The sequence below is a fragment of the Phocoena phocoena genome, chromosome 8, assembly GCF_963924675.1.
Source record: "Phocoena phocoena chromosome 8, mPhoPho1.1, whole genome shotgun sequence".
Classification (NCBI taxonomy): domain Eukaryota; kingdom Metazoa; phylum Chordata; class Mammalia; order Artiodactyla; family Phocoenidae; genus Phocoena; species Phocoena phocoena.
In genome coordinates this window covers 77,708,417-77,728,810 of record NC_089226.1, presented here as the reverse complement: position 1 = coordinate 77,728,810, position 20,394 = coordinate 77,708,417, and the positions used below count along the sequence as shown (strand labels likewise).

At 36.2% G+C, this 20,394-nt stretch overlaps 1 protein-coding gene across 2 annotated transcripts in view; it reads right to left on the bottom strand.

Annotated features, from left to right (window-relative positions):
• Positions 1-20,394, bottom strand: part of LUZP2 (leucine zipper protein 2) — a 446,285-nt gene that overhangs the window by 40,460 nt on the left and 385,431 nt on the right. For both annotated transcript variants that reach the window (XM_065882614.1, XM_065882615.1), the window contains 2 exons: positions 11,396-11,470; positions 301-468 (listed from right to left, as the gene is read on the bottom strand). In XM_065882614.1, coding sequence (XP_065738686.1) covers positions 301-468; positions 11,396-11,470 — 243 coding nt within the window. The remainder of the gene's footprint in view (positions 1-300; positions 469-11,395; positions 11,471-20,394) is intronic.

The following is a 20,394-nucleotide window of genomic DNA, read 5'->3' as shown; positions in this document are numbered from 1 at the left end:
GACCTCTGGTGTATACTGGAATGTAATACAAGATATTTTCTTTTAACTATTGTAAAATAATGATAAAAATAATAATAATCCTGCCTAAGAAACAGCTGGCTCTCTACTAAAGAAAAGTTGTTTTCCAACATTCTCCAAGTGACTATGAAGACTTTACAAACTGGGTTACTATCTCCCATTCACTTCCTGATTTTTCAATGAATCTGATATCTTACTTGGATTCACTTTGATGATAATACAGAATGAAGTAAAGTGAGTACCTTACTCGATTTTACTTTTCGAAGCACAAATAAAGTGTACCTTGCTTCTTGTCCTTGCATCTGCAATCTTAGTGTCATTTGGCATGGATGGAATTGATATCCGAGTTGTACTCGGCTTGAAGAGATTCAAAGGGGGAGGAGGTTGATCATGGAAAACAGTTGAGAGGCAGAGTTGTACCGTCTCTTTCATTGCTTTCAGCTGCGACGCCTATGAAAACAAGAGAGATCACAACACAATGTTTACATGCGGTTCTGGTCATCATTTACCTGATTAGATTCTCCCTTTCCTCCTAGCCTACACTTGTTCCCTACACAAATACGTATTAATTTCAAATGCAATTGCCTAACATAAATTCCATTACGACGTGCCGTTTAATACACACTCAGTCTGTTTTTTAGGAGCTAATGTGTTTCATGATATATTTTGAACACTGGAATTCAGAGACATATCTTACATTTTCCCCTTGAACTGACATGATTTCAATCATGATACTTTGCTGGCAAGGAAATATACTCTAGGGTCACTTTAAAGTGGAACATGTCCTTCTTAGAAACCTGCCATCTTTCTATTAGCAACAACCTTCTTTATTACAAATCACTCCTCTTGTGATGTAGGCTTCTGTGTTTCTCAGATAGGCCTGTACCTCCACTCAATTTCTGATACAACTCTTATTTCCTCTGGGCCCTGCTAAGTGGTAGGAGTTATTTGGATGTGATTGTAAGTGACAATATCAACATTTTCTATTAACATAGTATATCATAATATTCTAAGCACTTTCACAAAAAATAACTTTATGCTTTCTAACGTCTGTGAAACTGGCATTATTATTTCTCTTTCACTATAAAGGAAACTTTCTTAATTTTTAAAAAAATTTTATATTGGAGTATAGTTGACTTACAATGTTGTTTTAGTTTCAGGTGTACAGCAAAGTGATTCAGTTATACATATACATATATCCATTCTTTTTTAGATTCTTTCCCCATATAGGTCATTATAGAGTATTGAGTAGTAGTGTTCCCTGCGCTATACAGGAGATCCTTGGTGATTGTCTACTTTATATACAGTAGTGTATATGTGTTAATTCCAACCTCCTAATTTATCCCTTCCCCCACCTTTCCCCTTTGGTAACCATAAGTTTGTTTTCTAAGTTTGTGAATCTGTTTTTATTTTGTAAATAAGTTCATTTGTATCATTTTTTTAGATTTCACATATTAGTAATGTCATATAGTATTTGTCTTTCTCTCTCTGATTTACTTCACTTAGTATGATAATCTCTAGGTCCATCCATGTTGCTGCAAATGGCATCATTTCATTCTTTTTTTTGGCTGAGTAATATTCCATTGTATATATGTACCACATCTCTTTATCCATTCCTCTGTCAATGGCCTTTTAGGTTGCTTCCATGTCTTGGCTATTGTAAATAGTGCTGCAATGAACACTGGGGTGCATGCATCTTTTCGAATTATGGTTTTCTCCAGATATATGCCCAGGAGTGGGATTGCAGGATCATATGGTATGTTTAGTTTTTAAAGGAACCTCCATACTGTTCTCCATAGTGTTTGTACCAATTTACATTCCCACCAACAGTGTGGGGGGGTTCCCTTTTCTCCACACCCTCTCCAGCATTTATTGCAGACTATTTTTTCTTTAGGTTTACATCCCAAGGCAGACAACCATCTCTAACTCCCATCTAACCCCCAAATCCCACTGCTAAAAATATTTTAAATTGCTGACAAGGTTTAAAAATGATACAGAATTGAGTAAAAATGACAGAGACATCCCCAGGTGCAAAAATGCAGACAGACATACAACCTTGGGAAAATCTCATGGTAACTCAGTGGTAACTGGGGACATGCATAGACCCTAGTAAGACAATAACACATAAATATCCACTTCAAGATATGAAATATGATCTTTGGGGTGAGAGAGATGAAGACAGAGATTAGGTGCTAAAGCCATATCCCTGGACAAACTGGCATATGTGGAGTTTACCCTTTCACTGTACCCATGGATCAATGAAGCAGCAAAGTCTATTGTCTCTTCCTGTCAAAGTAGTATACTCCCAATCAAACTACTGCCTTTTATATATGATATCAGGAATACACCTGCATATTGCATCCCATCCTATTTCTTGTCTCCTATAAAGCCCTTGTGGTCAATTTCTTGAGAGTAGTGACTATGACTTTGATCCTTACCAATGCCCACCTCTGTGTTTTCTACTCATGAGTGGTATGAAATTTATCCTTAAGATGAGATTGTCTATTGCTAGAATAGCAGTTAAAGAAATCTCTCTCTGGTCATATCAAGAGATTTTTTAAAAGGCAACAGTAAGAGCAGCAACTGGCAATATATAAGCAATAGGACAAACAAGTACCTCCTTCTCATTAATCTTGCCCTGTCAAGTTGTCCAAGACAAAATAAAAATCTGATAAGAACTAGAATGGAGGGGCTTTGTTAAGTGGACGAGAAGGAGCTAAGCTGAATGGTAACCTTATATTCAAAATGGTCCCTTTTATTTGCTTGCCTGAGTCGCTAGATTCTTGCCCTTTCCCCACTTAATTACTTTCTATGATTGATCCTATTTGTTTCCTTCATACAATTTATCATTAATTTTAATTTATATGTATATACATATGTATAAGTTGCCTATTTTGTTCAGAACTGTATAGCTAGCACATAACACAATCCCTGACACATTAGAAGGAACACACACAAAAAAGCTTTTTGAATAAATGACTTAGGTGAAAATGTTGTTTCTCTTTTGTCAGGGAAAGAAACTGACAAGCTATATCAGTAAAAAGAAATGAAGTAATGGCTCAGATTTCCCTTCCTATTGATTCTTTGTTATAATCTTGGATGACCCTTCCCTTCTCTCACTACAGAATAAGAGATCATGGCACTGGGTACTGTGTCAGGAGTGAAATATTCCAGATGGCATTGAACAATTTAAATATATTTCGTTTTCTTATATTATCATTAGACAATGGAAATAGAGCTAACGTGACGAGGTCAGGCAGGTCTTGGCCAGCACTCAAAGCTAACATGGCTTTGAAATGTAGCTTTTCAATGCTTAGATAATGCAGGAAGTATTATCTAAGTATATGCAGGATAGTTATTTTTCACTGCATTCTTATCATGGCTTCTCTTACAGTATATATGTAAAAGTTGGATCTATAACAGTCACAAAGTATATGTTGACATAATATACAAATTCCTGAGTAATGGCTGAACTCGGATGCCGAAAATAAATAATGAACAGCATCAAGCTAATAGTTCATTTTCAGTAAATATTGTTTAGGCAAGACAAATTTTCCAATGGAACAGTCAATGGGATAGGCATATATGCTACAATTTTAATCATCTGAACTTGGTGCAATCATCTCTTCTGCTCCTACAGACCTCCTGACATTCTCAGGGTCACCTTGGACGGTAGTGTCAACAACACATAGATATAACCTCCAACTCCTCACCTTTCATATCCATTGCAGTGTAGTAAGTTATCTTTGCTCTTATGTTTCAACCTATTATTAATCTCTTAGCTTTTGATTTCATTTCTTTTTTTTTGGGATCACAAGCCTATGACTTGGCCTCCTATATTAGATTCTGGCTCCTCTCCTTCATTATATTGTAGATTTTTCCTACTAGAGACCACAGGTTTCTGTGAGCAATGCTGTCCCAGTTTGGTCATCTTTCTACCAAAAAAAAAAAAAAAAGTCCATGTCTTTCTAGTTAGTCCCTCTAACTTAACAGAGCCTGTTACTGACACTACTCAGGTTTGGCTTGACCCATCCCATGAGCAGGACCCAGATAACGATTTTTACACCAAAATGGTCATTACATTTTAATTTGTACTGCTAGCTGTAGTCTGTTTTAAAATTGCAGGTAAGGTCACTGTTCACTTTGAAGTTCACTGGAACAAGATGTCACCTAATGAAATACAATGTAAACCATATAAAGTATACTTTGCTCTAGATCTTACAACCTATTCCTTCTTAAGATCAGCCTTACTTTTGCCCTTGATCTTCTCCCCACACCAAAACACTTTTCCCACTTCCTTTGCCGCATGTTAGTAAAATGCAAAGTCTTTATGAAGATCCTGCTTGTCACAATGTCCTTTATTTATAGCCCACTGAACATTCCAAGTTCATTCCCACCTTAGGGCCTTTACACTTGCGGTTTCTTCTGCCTGCAGAACCCTCTTTCCAAACATCTACATGGGAAATTTCCACTTGAAATGTATGTTTCAGCTCACATATTATCTTCTTCAAAGTCTCTATCACATTTCTTAAATTATGTCCTATGAAGCCCTTGTCATAAATGCATATTATCTTATCATTATATCTATTTCTGTTACAATGTAATTTCTTTGAGGGCTGGTATTTTTTTCTTTTTTTTTAAAATTTTTATTTTATATTGGAGTATAGTTGATTTACAATATTGTGTTAGTTTCATGTGTACTGCAAAGTGATTCAGTTAGATATATACATGTATCTATTCTTTATCAAATTCTTTTCCCATTTAGGTTATTACACAACATTGAGCAGCATTCCCTGTGCTACACAGTAGGGCCGGTATTTTTTTGGAGAATCACTGGTTTCTAACTCAACAGATATTTGTTAAATGAATAAATAAAGCAAACCCTCCAGAGGATATGTTTTATGTGAGAAAATAATGAAATATTTCTCATTTTATCCTGTATATTATATAATACAAAAAAGTATTATTTTAGACATTAAAATACTACTGCTTATGCTGTATAATATGTAAAGCTTATAAGAAATTTTTGTTTATATATATGATCTTGAGATGGTGGGAGATTTAGAAGGCAATTTTGTGTGTGTGTCTGTATGTGAGTACTTTTCTCAGAAAAATGCTTTTTGAGGGGAACAAGAAGATATATATTGCAAAGACAACAGTGTCCCTAATTTCTCACCTCCTGACAAAAGTTCACAAGGTAATATTCATGTCTACCTTCATTTATTTACATGAAGATGTGATGTCCTCAGAGAGATCTGGGTGCATCAATGACAGCTGGCTTTGGAAAGATCGTGAAGGACTGTGAATCCAAAGCCTTTCCCCTTACCTTTATTTCACCATGAAATTGGCTCTATGAATCCTATAAAGTCATTCAGCAGTTTTACTTTTTCTGCTCTAGGTGATCTCTATGTCCCTTGTATGTAGGATGAATAGCATGTGTGTTAACTTATGAAGTTATATTACCTTCATCTACCTATTCAATCAATAACTATTTATTATGCTCTTGCTGTGTGCCAGACACACTGTGGCAAGAACAGTTCTTGTTCATTTACTACTTTGTCCTGGGAGTCTGTGCAGATCACCTAACTTGTGTCATCTGTAATACAATGTAATAATGCATGCTGTCCTGGGTGAAATTTTGTGAGGGTCAGATGCAATAGAAACTTTTAACATAAGAATTTGAGAGATAGTTTCCAAACCATAAAGTTGTTTTTACACTCCAGTAGCTGAAGCTAACTATAATTCATAAGATACTGCCAAATAAATAATTGATTGTTTGGAAAACCAATATTGATTCTTAGATCTTGAGATTATTATTGCTTTTATTGGGAGAGTAAACTGAGACTTCTTTCACGAGAAATATGAAATGAGAACCAAGTTAGAGTGTGAAGATATAGTTTTCATAATATTTATTAAGTACTTAAGACTATTTGAAGCCCAGATATAACATTCTTTGGAGTAGACACCTGAAGAGAATTAAAAAGTCTCATAAAAAAATGATGGGGAGAGGTGAAGAGCACTTTCATTAAACTGTAGTTTTTATCGATTTTGAAGTGAGCTAGCATTTCTACCTGACTTTATGATTGTAGTTTACGAGCCTCAAACATACCTTACATGAGATTTGTTGAAATCAACCTCCAGTAATATGCAATGCTTTTATAGTTCACTGTAGCAAAAGGAGTGACAAGATCCTGAAGGTTAAAGAGAAAAATTATCACAGAGATGCAGTCTCTCTATGATCTCATTCACTAATAATAATAATTACTATGCTTCCTGAGTGTTTTTCATGTGCCAAGAATTCCCAGTACTTTACTTTTTTTGATGAATATCATTTTCTCACCACCCTTATAAATTGAATTTTTATTATTATTCCATTTTACAGTGAAGTATAAAGAGTTTGAGCAATTTGAATATGGTCATTCAGTGACAGAGTTATGATCTGAACAGACAGACTGACTGCGGGGCCCTTATTTAAACACTACAACATATAATCTCTCATCCTGTATCCAGCCTGGCATTGTGAGGGCTAAGCACATAGTGCTCTTGGTAGAAGTGGGGAGGAGGAAGGCATAGGATGGATAAGACAAAGGAGAAAAAACTACATTATCTTCAAGTTCTGTGACTCAGGACAAACGACAATTTGCCCATGAAACGTCATGTGACAAAACCGGTTTTTATAACTCACATGTACTTAAAATACACATATTACCTTTTTGTGTTTCTCTAAACTCCTGTTTCAATGTATAATTATTTCCTAATTTTTGGTGCCCAACAAAATTGTGAGAGATGTGGGACCCAAGATTGTGTATCATAAGTGTTTTCTGTTTCTCACAGCACCTGGCACACAGTGGTCACACAAACAGCATTTCAAACCCATATAATCATTCACTGACTAAATGGATTATTTGAAGTTAAGTAAGGGAAAAAATTTAATGTAAGGAAGAACATTCCAACCGTCATAGCTGTTAAAAACTCAGAGTGGGAGGGCCTGCCTCAGAATCTTGGAAATTCAACGTCTTTCTAGAACTTAAAACAGGGATAGCAAAGAAAGGAAAAATAAAAACATGATCTAATTGAACTTCAGGATTATACATACCTCTGATTGTCTGATTCTACCAATTCTATAAAGAGTCGTTTCCTTTTTAAAAACTAATTGGTATAAGCTTCTTTTATAAATTAAAGAAATCTCATAAAGTGGAATCTTGGTAAGATGAATTATATTTGACCTAGTCTAGAAAAAAGCAGGCAGGTTTCCCTAAAATTCTTAAATATTATATTAATTACTTGGATAAATATAAAATGAGACAATCACAAAGGAGCAAGGTTGTTAAAATATCTTATTCATTCAAAAGCCATATTTATCCCAAAGATGTAAACCTTAAGAAGGAAAATATTTATAATTCACAAAATGTGCTTACAGTTCCCCTACTGCAACACTTTCTAGACATCCTGTTTGAAATGTTAGTTATGCTAGCTATGAAGAGGTTCTGGCCGCATATAAATGAAGAAAATGCCTATGTGAGATCCAAGTCTTAAAGGAAGTTGTGGTCTTTCACAACCACTGCATAGTGAGAAGGAGGCAACGAGACCTCCAAAATGAATCCACCTTAAATGTTCCATCTCTTCTATTCTGTAGGTTCTAACTGGTGATTAGAAGGCAACTTCCTTTCTTTACAAAGTTGCTAAATGTATACAGATATTATTGCAAAATAAGTTATGAATGTGATCATCTTACTTGCTTATTATTCCAAATAAAATGATTTCTAAGTTTTGATCACAAAAATGGAAAGCCCTTGACAGCAGGCAGAACCTTTCATTTTTTAAAACTGCTTATTTTGAAAAATATAGGGGCATACAGAGAAAGACATAACAAACATCAGGTAAATAGCAACCTGAATTAAATGTTAAAAAGCATCATTTTAATTATATAATATGTTATATATAATACTTACATAATTATATTAAATACATTTATATGATAATATATGCATATGGATATTTTAATATGCATGTACACAGTTATTACATGTAACTAATGTATATATACAAAACATATGCAATATAATGTATGTATATAATGCATGAAACATACATATGTATATGTGTAAATTATAGACTGTGTCTATACAGCTTTAAAAGGATAGAACATTTGAGAAACAGTAGATGTATCTGTAAGCATCCTTAGCGTTATTTCACTCCATCTTTCCCCAAAGGCGATTGCATCCATAAATTTGATATGAGTATCTTTCTACTCTATTTATGATATGTAATCAAAACAAAATATGTTTCATGTATTTGAACAATTGTTAAATACTGTACATAATAATTCTGACATTTTTCATTCCACAGTGTATGTTATAGATATATCAATATTGATACAGGTATCTTTATATTTATCAATATTAAATTTTGATTACCATTTGAAAATGAGTATAGTAAATATATGGATTATATGTATTAATTTTAACAGCAAATATTTTAATTATTTCCTTTTATTATTAATACAAACACTGCTGTATTTAATGTCCTTATACACGTTTCCAGGTACATATGGATAAGTGAAAATTCTAAGGTACATACTTTTAAAAACTGATTTTAATAATTACTCCCATTACTAATGTATCAGAATTTGGTATCACCAGACTTTTAAATTTTTATCAATTTGATAGTGTTGAGATGCTATCTCATTGTTTTTATTCACATTTCCACTTTTCTGGTGAGGTTAAGTATTTTTTAAAAATAAACTATTGAAATATAGCAGATAATGAAAAAATATATGGGTCTTAAGTGTACTTTTAAAAATTTACGTACATTTTAAAGAAATATTGCTGTATGCATACTGATTTAGGATTGCAATATTCTTCTCCTGGACTGATCCATATGACACTCTCTTCTTATCACTAAAAAGCCTTTACTTCAAGTCTACTTTTAATGATGTTCATGTTGATACACAAGTTTTCTTTCTATTACTGTATACAGAGTTCATCTTTTTTTTTTCCCTATTCTCCTACTTATAGATCTTTTGTTTCTTTATATTTAAAGGTGTCTTTTGTATAAATCATAAAGTTTTTGTTTAATGTAGTCTTATAATTTTAGCCTTGTACTTGGAATATGTTAACCATTTAAAAATTTAATTACTAACATACTTAAGTTGATATCTACCATTTTACTATTCACTTTCTATTTTAGCTCATCTTTTTATATCCAACAATTTGACTATGAAGTGGGTTATCTTTGTGTTTAATCTGATTGTGCATTATTAATATTTTTGAATCTGTGGTTGATATCTTTCAAAGTTATTGAAAATATTTAGCCATTATGTCTGAATATTGCTCTGTTTGTCACTTCTTCTGGCACAACAATTATATAATTTAGAAATTTTGAAATTGTCTTATTCATTTCTTGTACTTTTTCTGCTTATTTTCCATTTATTTGTACTTTCTATACATTAGTATAGGTATTTGATATTAATTTTCCTTTCATTTCACTAGTTTTCAGTTCTACTATGTCCAGTCAACCATTCTGCTATTAAATACATGAGTTAAATTCTTAATTACATGAATTATATTGTTCTAATTCTAGAATAGCTAGTTGATTTTTTTATAGATTCCAAGTCTAGTGAAAAGTTTTGTCTTTTTACCTGTTTTAGATTTCTTCTATTGTAATATATGTAATGCTATATACATGCCCATAGAAATATTATGCATATATATGTATATATGTATATAATAGTTGTTAAATTTTTGAGTACTTGTTTTCTTATTCCAATATCTGAATCAGCTCCAGGTGTACATCTCTTGTCTTCTTTATTTATATTGGCCAGATTGCATTCTCTCTTTACATGTCTAGAAATTTTTTTTTTTTTTCGGTACGCGGGCCTCTCACTGTTGTGGCCTCTTCCGTTGCGGAGCACAGGCTCCGGATGCGCAGGCTCAGCGGCCATGGCTCACGGGCCCAGCCGCTCCGCGGCATGTGGGATCTTCCCGGACCGGGGCACGAACCCGTGTCCCCTGCATCGGCAGGCGGACTCTCAACCACTGCACCACCAGGGAAGCCCTAGAAATATTTTTATTACATGCCAAATATTGTGTATAAATGAACCAAAAATTCTCCAGATGATATATAGAGAAGGATTATTTTTCCATTGTTAGACTGAATGATGGCTAACTCCAATCTAATCAAGAATTAATTTCAGGCAGGGGATGCATTGAATGTTTGTTAAAATGCAGATTACTCTTGGATTGGCCCTGTTGCTACATCATAGACTTTTCATGTTTCTGACTGAGAGCAATGTGGGTGTTTTTTGTCTTCTCAAGTCTGAAATACTATGATTTCATTTTCAGATTTAGAGTTTTCTGTATTAATATTTTCTAGATATATGTTCTAGGAATTAGAGAAAACTACATTGGATTCAATAAATGGGTTGCTGAGTGAACAAAGAAATAATTTTAAAATCATTTTACCCTTTCGTTCTGAGTGAACTAAAGAAAAAAGGAATATTTACTTCCCACAATTTTATATAGTTGATTTAAAAATGAAAGGAGGCATTAAGAAATTTTGCCAAATACTGTAACTATAAAGAAGTAGAACCATAATTCTAAATTTTATGACTAATTCCTTCCTCCATATTATATTTCCCTTTCCAAATAACAACTCTTTATTCTCCATGCATGTCTCATATGAAGAGCACTGATAGGCAAAGTAGGCATCAGATGGGAGTTGTGGTTTATTCTGAGCATGTACAATTGTAACACAATGAGGCATTAACAAAAATAAAATGAAGTAGATGAAATGAGGTAAAAAGAGGCAAAGAAAACCTTTTGGAATTAATGTTGATGATAGTACAACTTTGTGAAATTTAAAAGTGTGACTTTTATGGCATGTGAATTTTATTTCAATAAAGCTGTTATAAAGATGGAATGTCAGCCACTCTTGCATTATCTTTGTATAAACAGAGTTGCTTAAGAGAGCTACTTTCTTCTTTTAATGCCTCTTCCTCCAGGACTTTAAGATTTCCAAAATAAAAAGTGTCAATGACTACTTCCATTTGCTTTACAACTCATTCATACAAAGTTAATACATGACATCTTTGTTGATGCTTTAAAGTATGTTTATTCACTGTATTATAGAGCAAGTGTACCAGTAAAGTGAAAAATAAGCCATGCAATCACAGAGCCTCAACCTTGAGTAGATTTACTATAGCAGCAAAAACAAGAAAAGAATTGGGTTCCAAAGAAAGTATCAAACACTCATGAATTCTATCACCATATTACATGCACAGCATCTGGAATTGCACTGATAAATCAAGAGCAGCAATGAGTACACCTAGCTTCATCTTCTGCAACCAAAGTCTGATGGCTCATGGATGTCAACTTACCCGGTCAAGAGCTGCTTTCTCCAGTTCATTTTTCGCCACAGCTAATTTTCGTTCCAGATCAGTAAGCTGTTGGGCCTGTAAAATGAAAGAGAGGTACATCTTTTTAGTAAATTCTATAACCTTTCCCCTCCACTTTAAGTATCTGTCATTCATTGCCAAAGAATTAGAAAAACAAAAACCTTGTGAAATTCATTTAGAATGCAGGTTAAAAATACTCTATTACATGGTCATTTGGTTAAGCTGCAGAAAATGTTGTTCTGGATGAATATACACTAAATGTTTCACTGGGTCAAAATGTCTAGTTGCAAAGTTCCAGCTCATGTCCCAGAAAATATTTGTGGTATAAATCCATCAGTCATGTTTCTAGTTGCTATGGACTAAATTTTGTCCCTCCCTAAAACTCATATGTTGAAGCTCTACACCCCTCCCACACACCATGTAACTGTGTTTGGGGATAAGGCCTTTAGGGAGGTAATCAAGGTTAAACGAGGTCATAAAGGTGAGGCCCTGATACCACAGAATTGGTGTCCTTATAAGAAGAGGAAGAGACACCAGAGACCTCTCTCCACCCTCACACAGAGGGAAGATACAGTGAGAAGTCACCATCTGCAAGCCAGAAAGAGCTCTCACTAGAAAATGAATCTGCCAGCACCTTGATCCCAGAACCATGAGAAAATAGATTCTGTTTTTTAAGCCACCCATTCTGTTGTATTTTGTTAAGGCATCCTGAGAAGCCCAATACAATAGTATTCACTCTTTTTCTATTTTTATTTTTAAACCAGTATAACTCTATCCCACCGTATCTCTGTATCTTTGCAAATGTCACAACTGTACTGCTAAAAGAAAAGAGCCTCAGATTTGGAAGATGTGTTTTAAAGTCCTGCCTCCACCAATGCCTAGCTACTGTATATACTATAGTTATATACTGACAAAGAGATGCTCTGCAGGCTCACACAGGATCTGCAGAAGGGCCAGCCTCCCCTCATGCCTCAGAGCCTCGCTACACCTGTGGCTTTTGTCAGTCTCCTACATTTAGCCAATGAAAAGAATTTAAGTCTGGAAGGAACAGAGGGTGGTTCTGATGGTCTTGTGAGGCAAGTGGATTGAGTTCGCCTTCGCCTGGGAGAAGTCCGCAGAGGGGCTCATCACTTCTGCAGTGACCAGGACGTCCCCATTCTGGATCTCCATCCTGGGTGTTACAATGCTGTGGGCTTGTAGCAAGGCTGTAGCCAACCACCAAGGTGCCTACTTGTCTTTTGCTCTTCCCTTCTCTCCCTCACGGTCTGGAAAATAGCGCCCTGCACCATTGTCCTTGAATAACCTTTTTTTTCCCCTTTCCTTATGGTAAGCACCTAGGCAGGAGGAGAAGGTGAGGATATTTTTCTTGATTATGAAAACCTATATCCATTCTTTGTGTCCAGGCATAGTTTTCATCCCCTAAATCGATCTGTGCTACTTTCCACACAATAATTTTCCAGTAGGCAATTGTTGCCCTTAAACAGTAACCTAATCATGTACATGAAATATATATGTGCACTTCTAAATATACAATAATGTTTAAAAATAAAATCATTGTGAATGAGGGAGAGAGAGAGAGAGGACTGACGAAGAGGGTTTCCAATTTGAGGGCACCTCCAAGTGAGTGGACTCTCATAAGCTCTGAACCGTGGGCCCCCCTTGGCCTGTCTCTGTCTTTCTGGCCACCTGCCTGCACATCAGGAGGGCTTCAGGACCATAGGCCTCAGTCTCGCATTCCTGGCCCGGGCTTGGGCCACTCTGCTGGCCCTGCATTGCGGCTGCCCTGGGTCCAGCTGCATTCCTCAACCACGGAGCACTCAAGACTTCCCCTGTGACAATCCCTGCTACCGCAGGCCCTGCCAGGGCCAGCTTCTGTCCACAGGACTGAGGCCCAAAAGAAGGAAGAAGAGTGGTCCTTCTGTCTGTCCCCAGCCTCTAGGCCTAGGACAGGAGTTAGGGAAGACAGGGAGGGGCAGTGCGTGGGCCTTAGTGGGATAGTGGCCATCCCCACACCCCTGGTGGCTGTAGGCAAGTTCCTGGGAACTCATGTGGGAAGAGGGCAAGAGTGTCAGCACCAGCCTCAGTGCCAATCAACATTCTCAGTCACCAGCTGGAAGGGAGTTAGTGCTGCCCCGCAATCGCCTATGTCTTGAACACCTTTTTACCCCCACAAAGCATGTCATGATATCTTCATCCTCAGGGTCCTTTAGGTGGGCAGCCTCTCTCCTCAAGATGCTGTCATTCATTATCTGCAGTCCAGAGGGTGGGGTCCGCATAGTTACAAGTCCTCCTGCCTCCATCCCTCTCCCTCCTTGTGTGGGTTTCAGCCTAAATCCTGTCATCCACACCAAGGGACTCCCACAAAATGATGACTTCAGGGTGTGCAGCCATCCAGGAAGCCTGTATTAGGACAGGTTGAATGAATTCCAACAGAAATAGCAAATATGCCTTTGAAAGCTCATTGCCATTAGTTCCCAGGATTTCAAGTATTTACCTCTTCTAAGAACTCATTGAACTTGGTAAAATCTAGCCAAGAGATCTTGGGATACAAAAGGTTACAAAAACAGTTAAGAAAAGTAACCACAGGAATTGCAGATTTGGACTCATATTATCATACTTTAGTCTTAGTTTTGAAAGGATCAGTTATTGGATTAAATCATGTATCGGGGCTTCCCTGGTGGTGCAGTGGTTGAGAGTCCGCCTGCCGATGCAGGGGACACTGGTTCATGTCCCGGTTCGGGAAGATCCCACATGCCGCGGAGCGGCTGGGCCTGTGAGCCATGGCCACTGAGCCTGCGCATCCGGAGCCTGTGCTCCGTAACGGGAGAGGCCACAACAGTGACAGGCCCGCATACCGCAAAAAAAAAAAAAAAAGAAATGTAAACATTCCAGTCCCATCCCAGAGCTAATAAATCAGAAGCTACATTAAAAAAAAATCATATATCATATTTATAAAATTATAGAAAATAAAAAGAGGTCTGTGGGTTTTAAAGCATGAGAAAACCTATGAAAGACAGGAGGGTTTACTGGATTGTGAATTTTGTCTGTTTTAAGTCATTTATGTGCTTTGTCAATTTAATTCACATGAAAAAAAGGATAGGGTTATTTCAGGGGAGGTAGTCGTGAATCTAGAGTAGCTTTCACTCACAACCAATCTTTGAATAAGTATCTATAAAGTGATTAGTTTTGTTCAGACTAAGAAGGAAACATCATCTGTGTACATAGGTTGAAAATACACGAGGCAGCAAGCATGTAAAGTGAAAATCACAATATGAGACTCTAACTGCTAAGCTGAGAGTATGTTAAGCTGCAACAGAGAACAGAGGAGGCCTGAGAAGTCAGAGTATTCTTCCTAATAAGAATAACACCAAAAAAACCTAACATTTAATCTTTATGTAAGTATATTTTCTCATTTGAGATTTATAACATGAAAGGCTAGAGTCCATATGATAATATTTAATTTACTCAAAAAATTGTGAAGCTCCACAGCTCCACGTTTTTATAGACCACAAAACACTGGAGCCTGGCTTGGCTCTGCCGTCCGGTCTATCAATTTTGGAGCTGTTCCTTGCTGTTTTTCTCGAGGATCCACCTTAAATTGGGCTAGATTATGAAGGATGAAATCAATGCTGTATTTAATGCAAAAACTGTCTTTTTTTCCTAAGTAACCTAAATGTATAGTCGTAGCATGAAGCAAACAGAAAGGACATAATGTAGACAGTTAAATTTTATCTGAAATTTTAATGAACCATTTTACAAAATTTTGGCAAATGCATACATCTGCAAGGTTCTAATTCATTATTTATACATTAGGTGTGTAATTCAATACTTCTGAAAACTCACTGGGACAAGGATTATCTTAATCCTTTTCCACTTCCTTCCCTCTAGGTGAGAATATCCAGGTATCTTCTTTCTAATTTTCTGGTGAATTTCCCTGAGATTTGTAGCATATGAAAACATTTATACCTAAAAAGGACCTGAAATGAGTTTAACACTAAATGTATTAGAATATCAAACATAAATTAAACACATGAGATCTACGGAAAGCATATATGTCTTGCGAATGGGATGTGAAAGTAGATTATGGGTAGCGACAGAAGAAGGAGGCACTGATGATGGGGCCATGAAGTTCTATCCATTTGTCTTTACTGTGCTGCAAATTTGTTCCAAGACTTCCAGCAGCCAGGTATTAAAAAAAAAAAAAAAAAGTTGGCTCCAAAACTGTCATCACCAAAGAGAGTAAACACACCAGAGACACACATGCAGCAGGTTTTTTCCAAGCAACAGGTTCTAATATAAAATTATAACAAACAGATTTTATAATTCAACTCGGAGAATCAATTTGTTTTTCAGGAGCCAAGAAAATGTGGCGCAAAATCACAGTTCATTTTAAACTAAGTATAACACCTAGGCTACATTGATGTGTGTGTGTGCGTGTGTGTTTTTCCACCGAGACACAGAAAGCAGTAGGAGCAAGTCAGAATATTGGCTTTCCCAGAAAGAGAAAGACAAATGCCACATGATATCACTTATGTGTGAGTCTAAAACATGACACAGATGAACTTATCTACGAAACAGAAACAGACTCCATGACATAGAAAACAGATTCGTGGTTGCCAAGGGGGAAGGTGGATGGGGGGAGGGACGGATTGGGAATTTAGGGTTAGCAGATGTAAATTATTACATAGAGAATAGATAAACAATAAGGTCCTACTGTATAGTACAGGGAACTATAGTCAATATCCTGTGATAAACCATAACGGAAAAGAATATGAAAAATAACATATATATGTGTATTACTTAATCACTTTGCTGTACAGCAGAAATTAACAAGACATTATAAATGAACTATACTTGAATAAAATAAATTTTAAAAAAAGAAAAAATATATCGACTTTCCTCTAAGGATATGCACAATAATTCTTCTCTTTCTCACATACTCTATAAGATTGATTGAAATACAATTGGCTGATAAATAGCTTAGATGCCAAGATAAAGAAATTAAACCTTTTTTTTTTGTCACCATTGAGTCTTATCAGTTAGCAATGCCTAGACATAATGAGTCAACAACATTTAAAGAAATTAAATCCCTGACTATATTGGGTTAAATTGAGAAGAGATGAGGGACAGTACAGACTTCTGAATGCTAATTAAGGTCTCAGCTCTTTAATCTTCTGATAAAACGTAGGAAGAAGAAGCACCACAGGGGTATCAGCATAATGATGTCTAGCCACACTCTTCTCTGGCATGGACTTCTTGCTTGGAAAGACTAACCTGGACGTGGTCCCAGCTAGGGCCAGATCAGGGAAGGGTTTATACAGACTCCGAATACGGAATTCAGAACAGAGCCATCTCCTAGTGTTTTAGCCACTACAGAGTTATAATAAGCAATCTTACAAGACTGCTGTGACTCATTTGTTGAGGATATAACTCAGTAGAGAACTAGATTGGAAGGGGGGTCACTGAGGGGCCTGGAAGTAAGAGCCAACATTACAATAAGCTTTTAGGTGGCATCAGCAAAACAAGGTCAGAAATCTTTACAAGTTTTCTAACAATATGTTTGCTACTTTGTTATTAATAAGATGATGCTTGCTGTACATTTTGGTACCAATAAGAACCCTCAATCAGGCTTGTTGCAGCAAATTTTGCAGAAATAGGGATAGTGAGTACAAGTTCCATTGGAGTGTGGGAAGAAAACATTAGAAATTCTAAATTTTAATTTAGATTTAAAAAATGTAAAATAGGTGGCATTATAAAATACTCTGTAGTCTACATTTTTATTCTAAAATATTCCATGGTTCTAATATAAAAATATTAGAACTTATTTTTACGTATTTTCTGTTTCACCACTGCTTTCCTTTCATTTTGTTTATGTTTATAATGTACATAATATAGAAGTAAAATAATAAGATGATAATAAAAGATAACAACAGCCTAAACTTGTGAGAGAGATACATATTCCTCATAACAACTCTATTTGGTACATAGTATGTCTTTCATCCTTTTTAAATGAGGAAGCTGAGACACAGGTTTATTAAATATCTTGCTCAAGGTCACACAGCTGGGGAATGACGGATCTGGAACTCAAACCTAGGCAGTTTGGATCCAAAGCTGGTCCTCCTAACCACTAAAGATGTGAGTGTATATAATTTATAACCAATACATATACATATATCAAATGATATGTGCTTAAAATTTATTAATATGCTTTATGGTTAGAAATGTTTGGAGACCACTTAGAAGACTGGTGGAATTTTGTGTGTTTAAGATTATTCATCCAATGAGGATAATAAATTCATAACAGAGATGTTTTCAAATACTCAGTAGGGTGTACTAGGTATTTGGTGAAAGGATAATAATACGATTGCTTTTTTTAAATGCATGATTCAATGCATCTGTTAGTATTTATAAAGCACATGCTCCCTGATCGGCAGCACTAACCTAGAAGCTGTGGATAATACTCAAGAGATATAACACAGAACAAAACACCACCACCGTCATCTCTACATTCCACTTTACCACTGAGTAAAGGAGGCAGAAAGTCAAAAACTCCTGCCTGCTTCTACTCACTCCCATAAAAGTATAAAGTTGTAGCACCAAGATTATATTTGGCCATTGGATTGTTTGATGCAGCACCTGTTCATTTCAACATTAGTAACTTGGTTATAATTCTGAGAGACTTGGAATTGAATGACTAATATATGTAAAGGGAACAAACACCTCAGATTGCACAGGAATAGCTTACATAACATCTGGTTATAAGTGCTATTAAAAGTCAATGTTAATATGTAAAAATTATATAAAGTTCAGCAAGGCTTTTCATTGGGAAATAAGAGAAGATATACATATTTTTTCTCGAAGTTAAATTCTTATAAATATATTATTGCCATTATGTGTATGTGTACATGCATTGTAGTGATTATGGTCACTAAAGAAAACTTATCGTGAATAATTTTTTTATTATGTTCTCGATATCGGTTCCCTTTCTCCCCTCAAAAATGCCTAGACTTTGGAGGTGACTGCTTCACACTCTTTCTCAGCCATATTATTTTAGGAGAAAATATCTCAACACTCAGTTCTAGAGATGAGGACGCAATTTCTTAAAGCAATTACTCTATATCAACTCCCTAGTCAAACGATTGTATTGGGTTTGGACATCTAATTAATGTCAGGCCAGAGACAAGAAGATATTTACTGGTGGCTTCTGCAAAGAAAGCTGCCTCTCTTCATCTGAGTGAATAAAAAAGTATATTCTCTTTTTCTTGGTAGTATAGTATGAGGATGTTTAAGTCTAAGCTCTAATAGGCATTATTTATAAAATAAAAGAGGATAACATGAGGTTAAACTTGTCCTGTAGACGAAAGCAAGGCATATAAAATAGATAGGATAGGATCTGGTGACTTAGAAAACTTCACAGTCAAACCACACCTGAAGTCAAATGAATTTGTATTTTTGGTTATTTGTATTTTTGGTTATTGTGAGTAAATAAAATTCATTTTTATTAATTAAATTATTGTTAGATATTTATATTTTTGTTATTTAAGAATAAAAAGATTAAAGATTCTTGACAAGACACAATAACTGGTTTTGGACTAGTCCTCCTCTCGTAAACAATTATGAGCTAATCATGCCCAGCTGTGAACCTTGACATATTGGAACCTCACTAGGTAAGACTCATGACTACTCCAGCTTTCTACTTGAGGACAATTTCCTGACCTAAGTGCAAAGGGCTGTGGTCCAAGCAGATCACTGTAGTTGGACTGAACTGTGAAGGCAGAGATCAGAGTTTGGGGCAGATTAAATGGCTGGAGTATATGGGGCAGAGCAGCAGAGAAAAGTGAGGTGAGCAGGGCAGGGCCTCCAAAAGTCAGGTTGTTGGGAGATGTTCCTGCAAGTCCTTGGCTGAGAGTTGGACTGCACATACACAGAGCAATACATGACACAAGGCTAATCACAAAGAAACTGTTATATGACTCACAGCGGAACAGAAACCCTAGAGGTTGAGCACTGCAAAAGGATGCCAGCATTCTACATTCATAAACGTTATCAACACCACAGGCATCAAAGCGACAGCCTTTAGGTTAATAGCCTTGCACAGGAGCAGTGGTTGGCAAACTCCCAAATTCCAAATCTGGCTTACTGCCTTTTTTTTTTAACACGTGCATGGTTTTTTTTTAAATTAATTAATTAATTTTTGGGGCTGGGTTGGGTCTTCGTTGCTGCATGCGGGCTTTCTCTAGTTGCAGCGAGCGGGGCTACTCTTTGTTGTGGTGCACGGGCTTCTCGTTGCAGTGGCTTCTCTTGTTGCGGAGCACGGGCTCTAGGCACGCGGGCTTCAGTAGTTGTGGCATGCAGGCTCGGTAGTTGTGGCTTGCAGGCTCTAGAGCACAGGCTCAGTAGTTGTGGTACACGGGCTTAGTTGCTCTGCAGCATGTGGGGTCTTCCCGGACCAGGACTTGAGCCTGTGTCCCCTGCATTGGCTGGCAGATTCTTAACCACTAGGCCACCAGGGAAGTCCCTGCCTGTTTTCATAAATAGAATTTTATTGGAACACAGCCACCTTTATTTATTTATGTATTGTCTAGTTGTTTTTGTGCTACCATGGTGGAATTGAGTAGTTGAGATAGAGACCATATAAGTTTGCAAAGACTAAAATATTTACTGTGTGATAATTTACAGAAAAAGTTTGCTGAGTCTTGCCCTACTATAAAGTCCACTTTTAGGCTTGCCTTAAGAAAGTCTAAATCAAAACCTAGATACGATTCTGGGAGGTAGGGCTGGGGGAAGATTTTTGGAGATTTAGCTCTGTTAAGTGAGAGAAGCTTAAGCTTTATCACGGACTTTTCACATATCTGCAATGACAAAATATAAAGTCAACTCTACATCAAGATAAATATCAGTTTAACTGTATTATTGGACAAAAATTAATTATCTTCTTCTGAAGATAAAATCCAGAGTCTCTGTGATATATAAGTGACAAT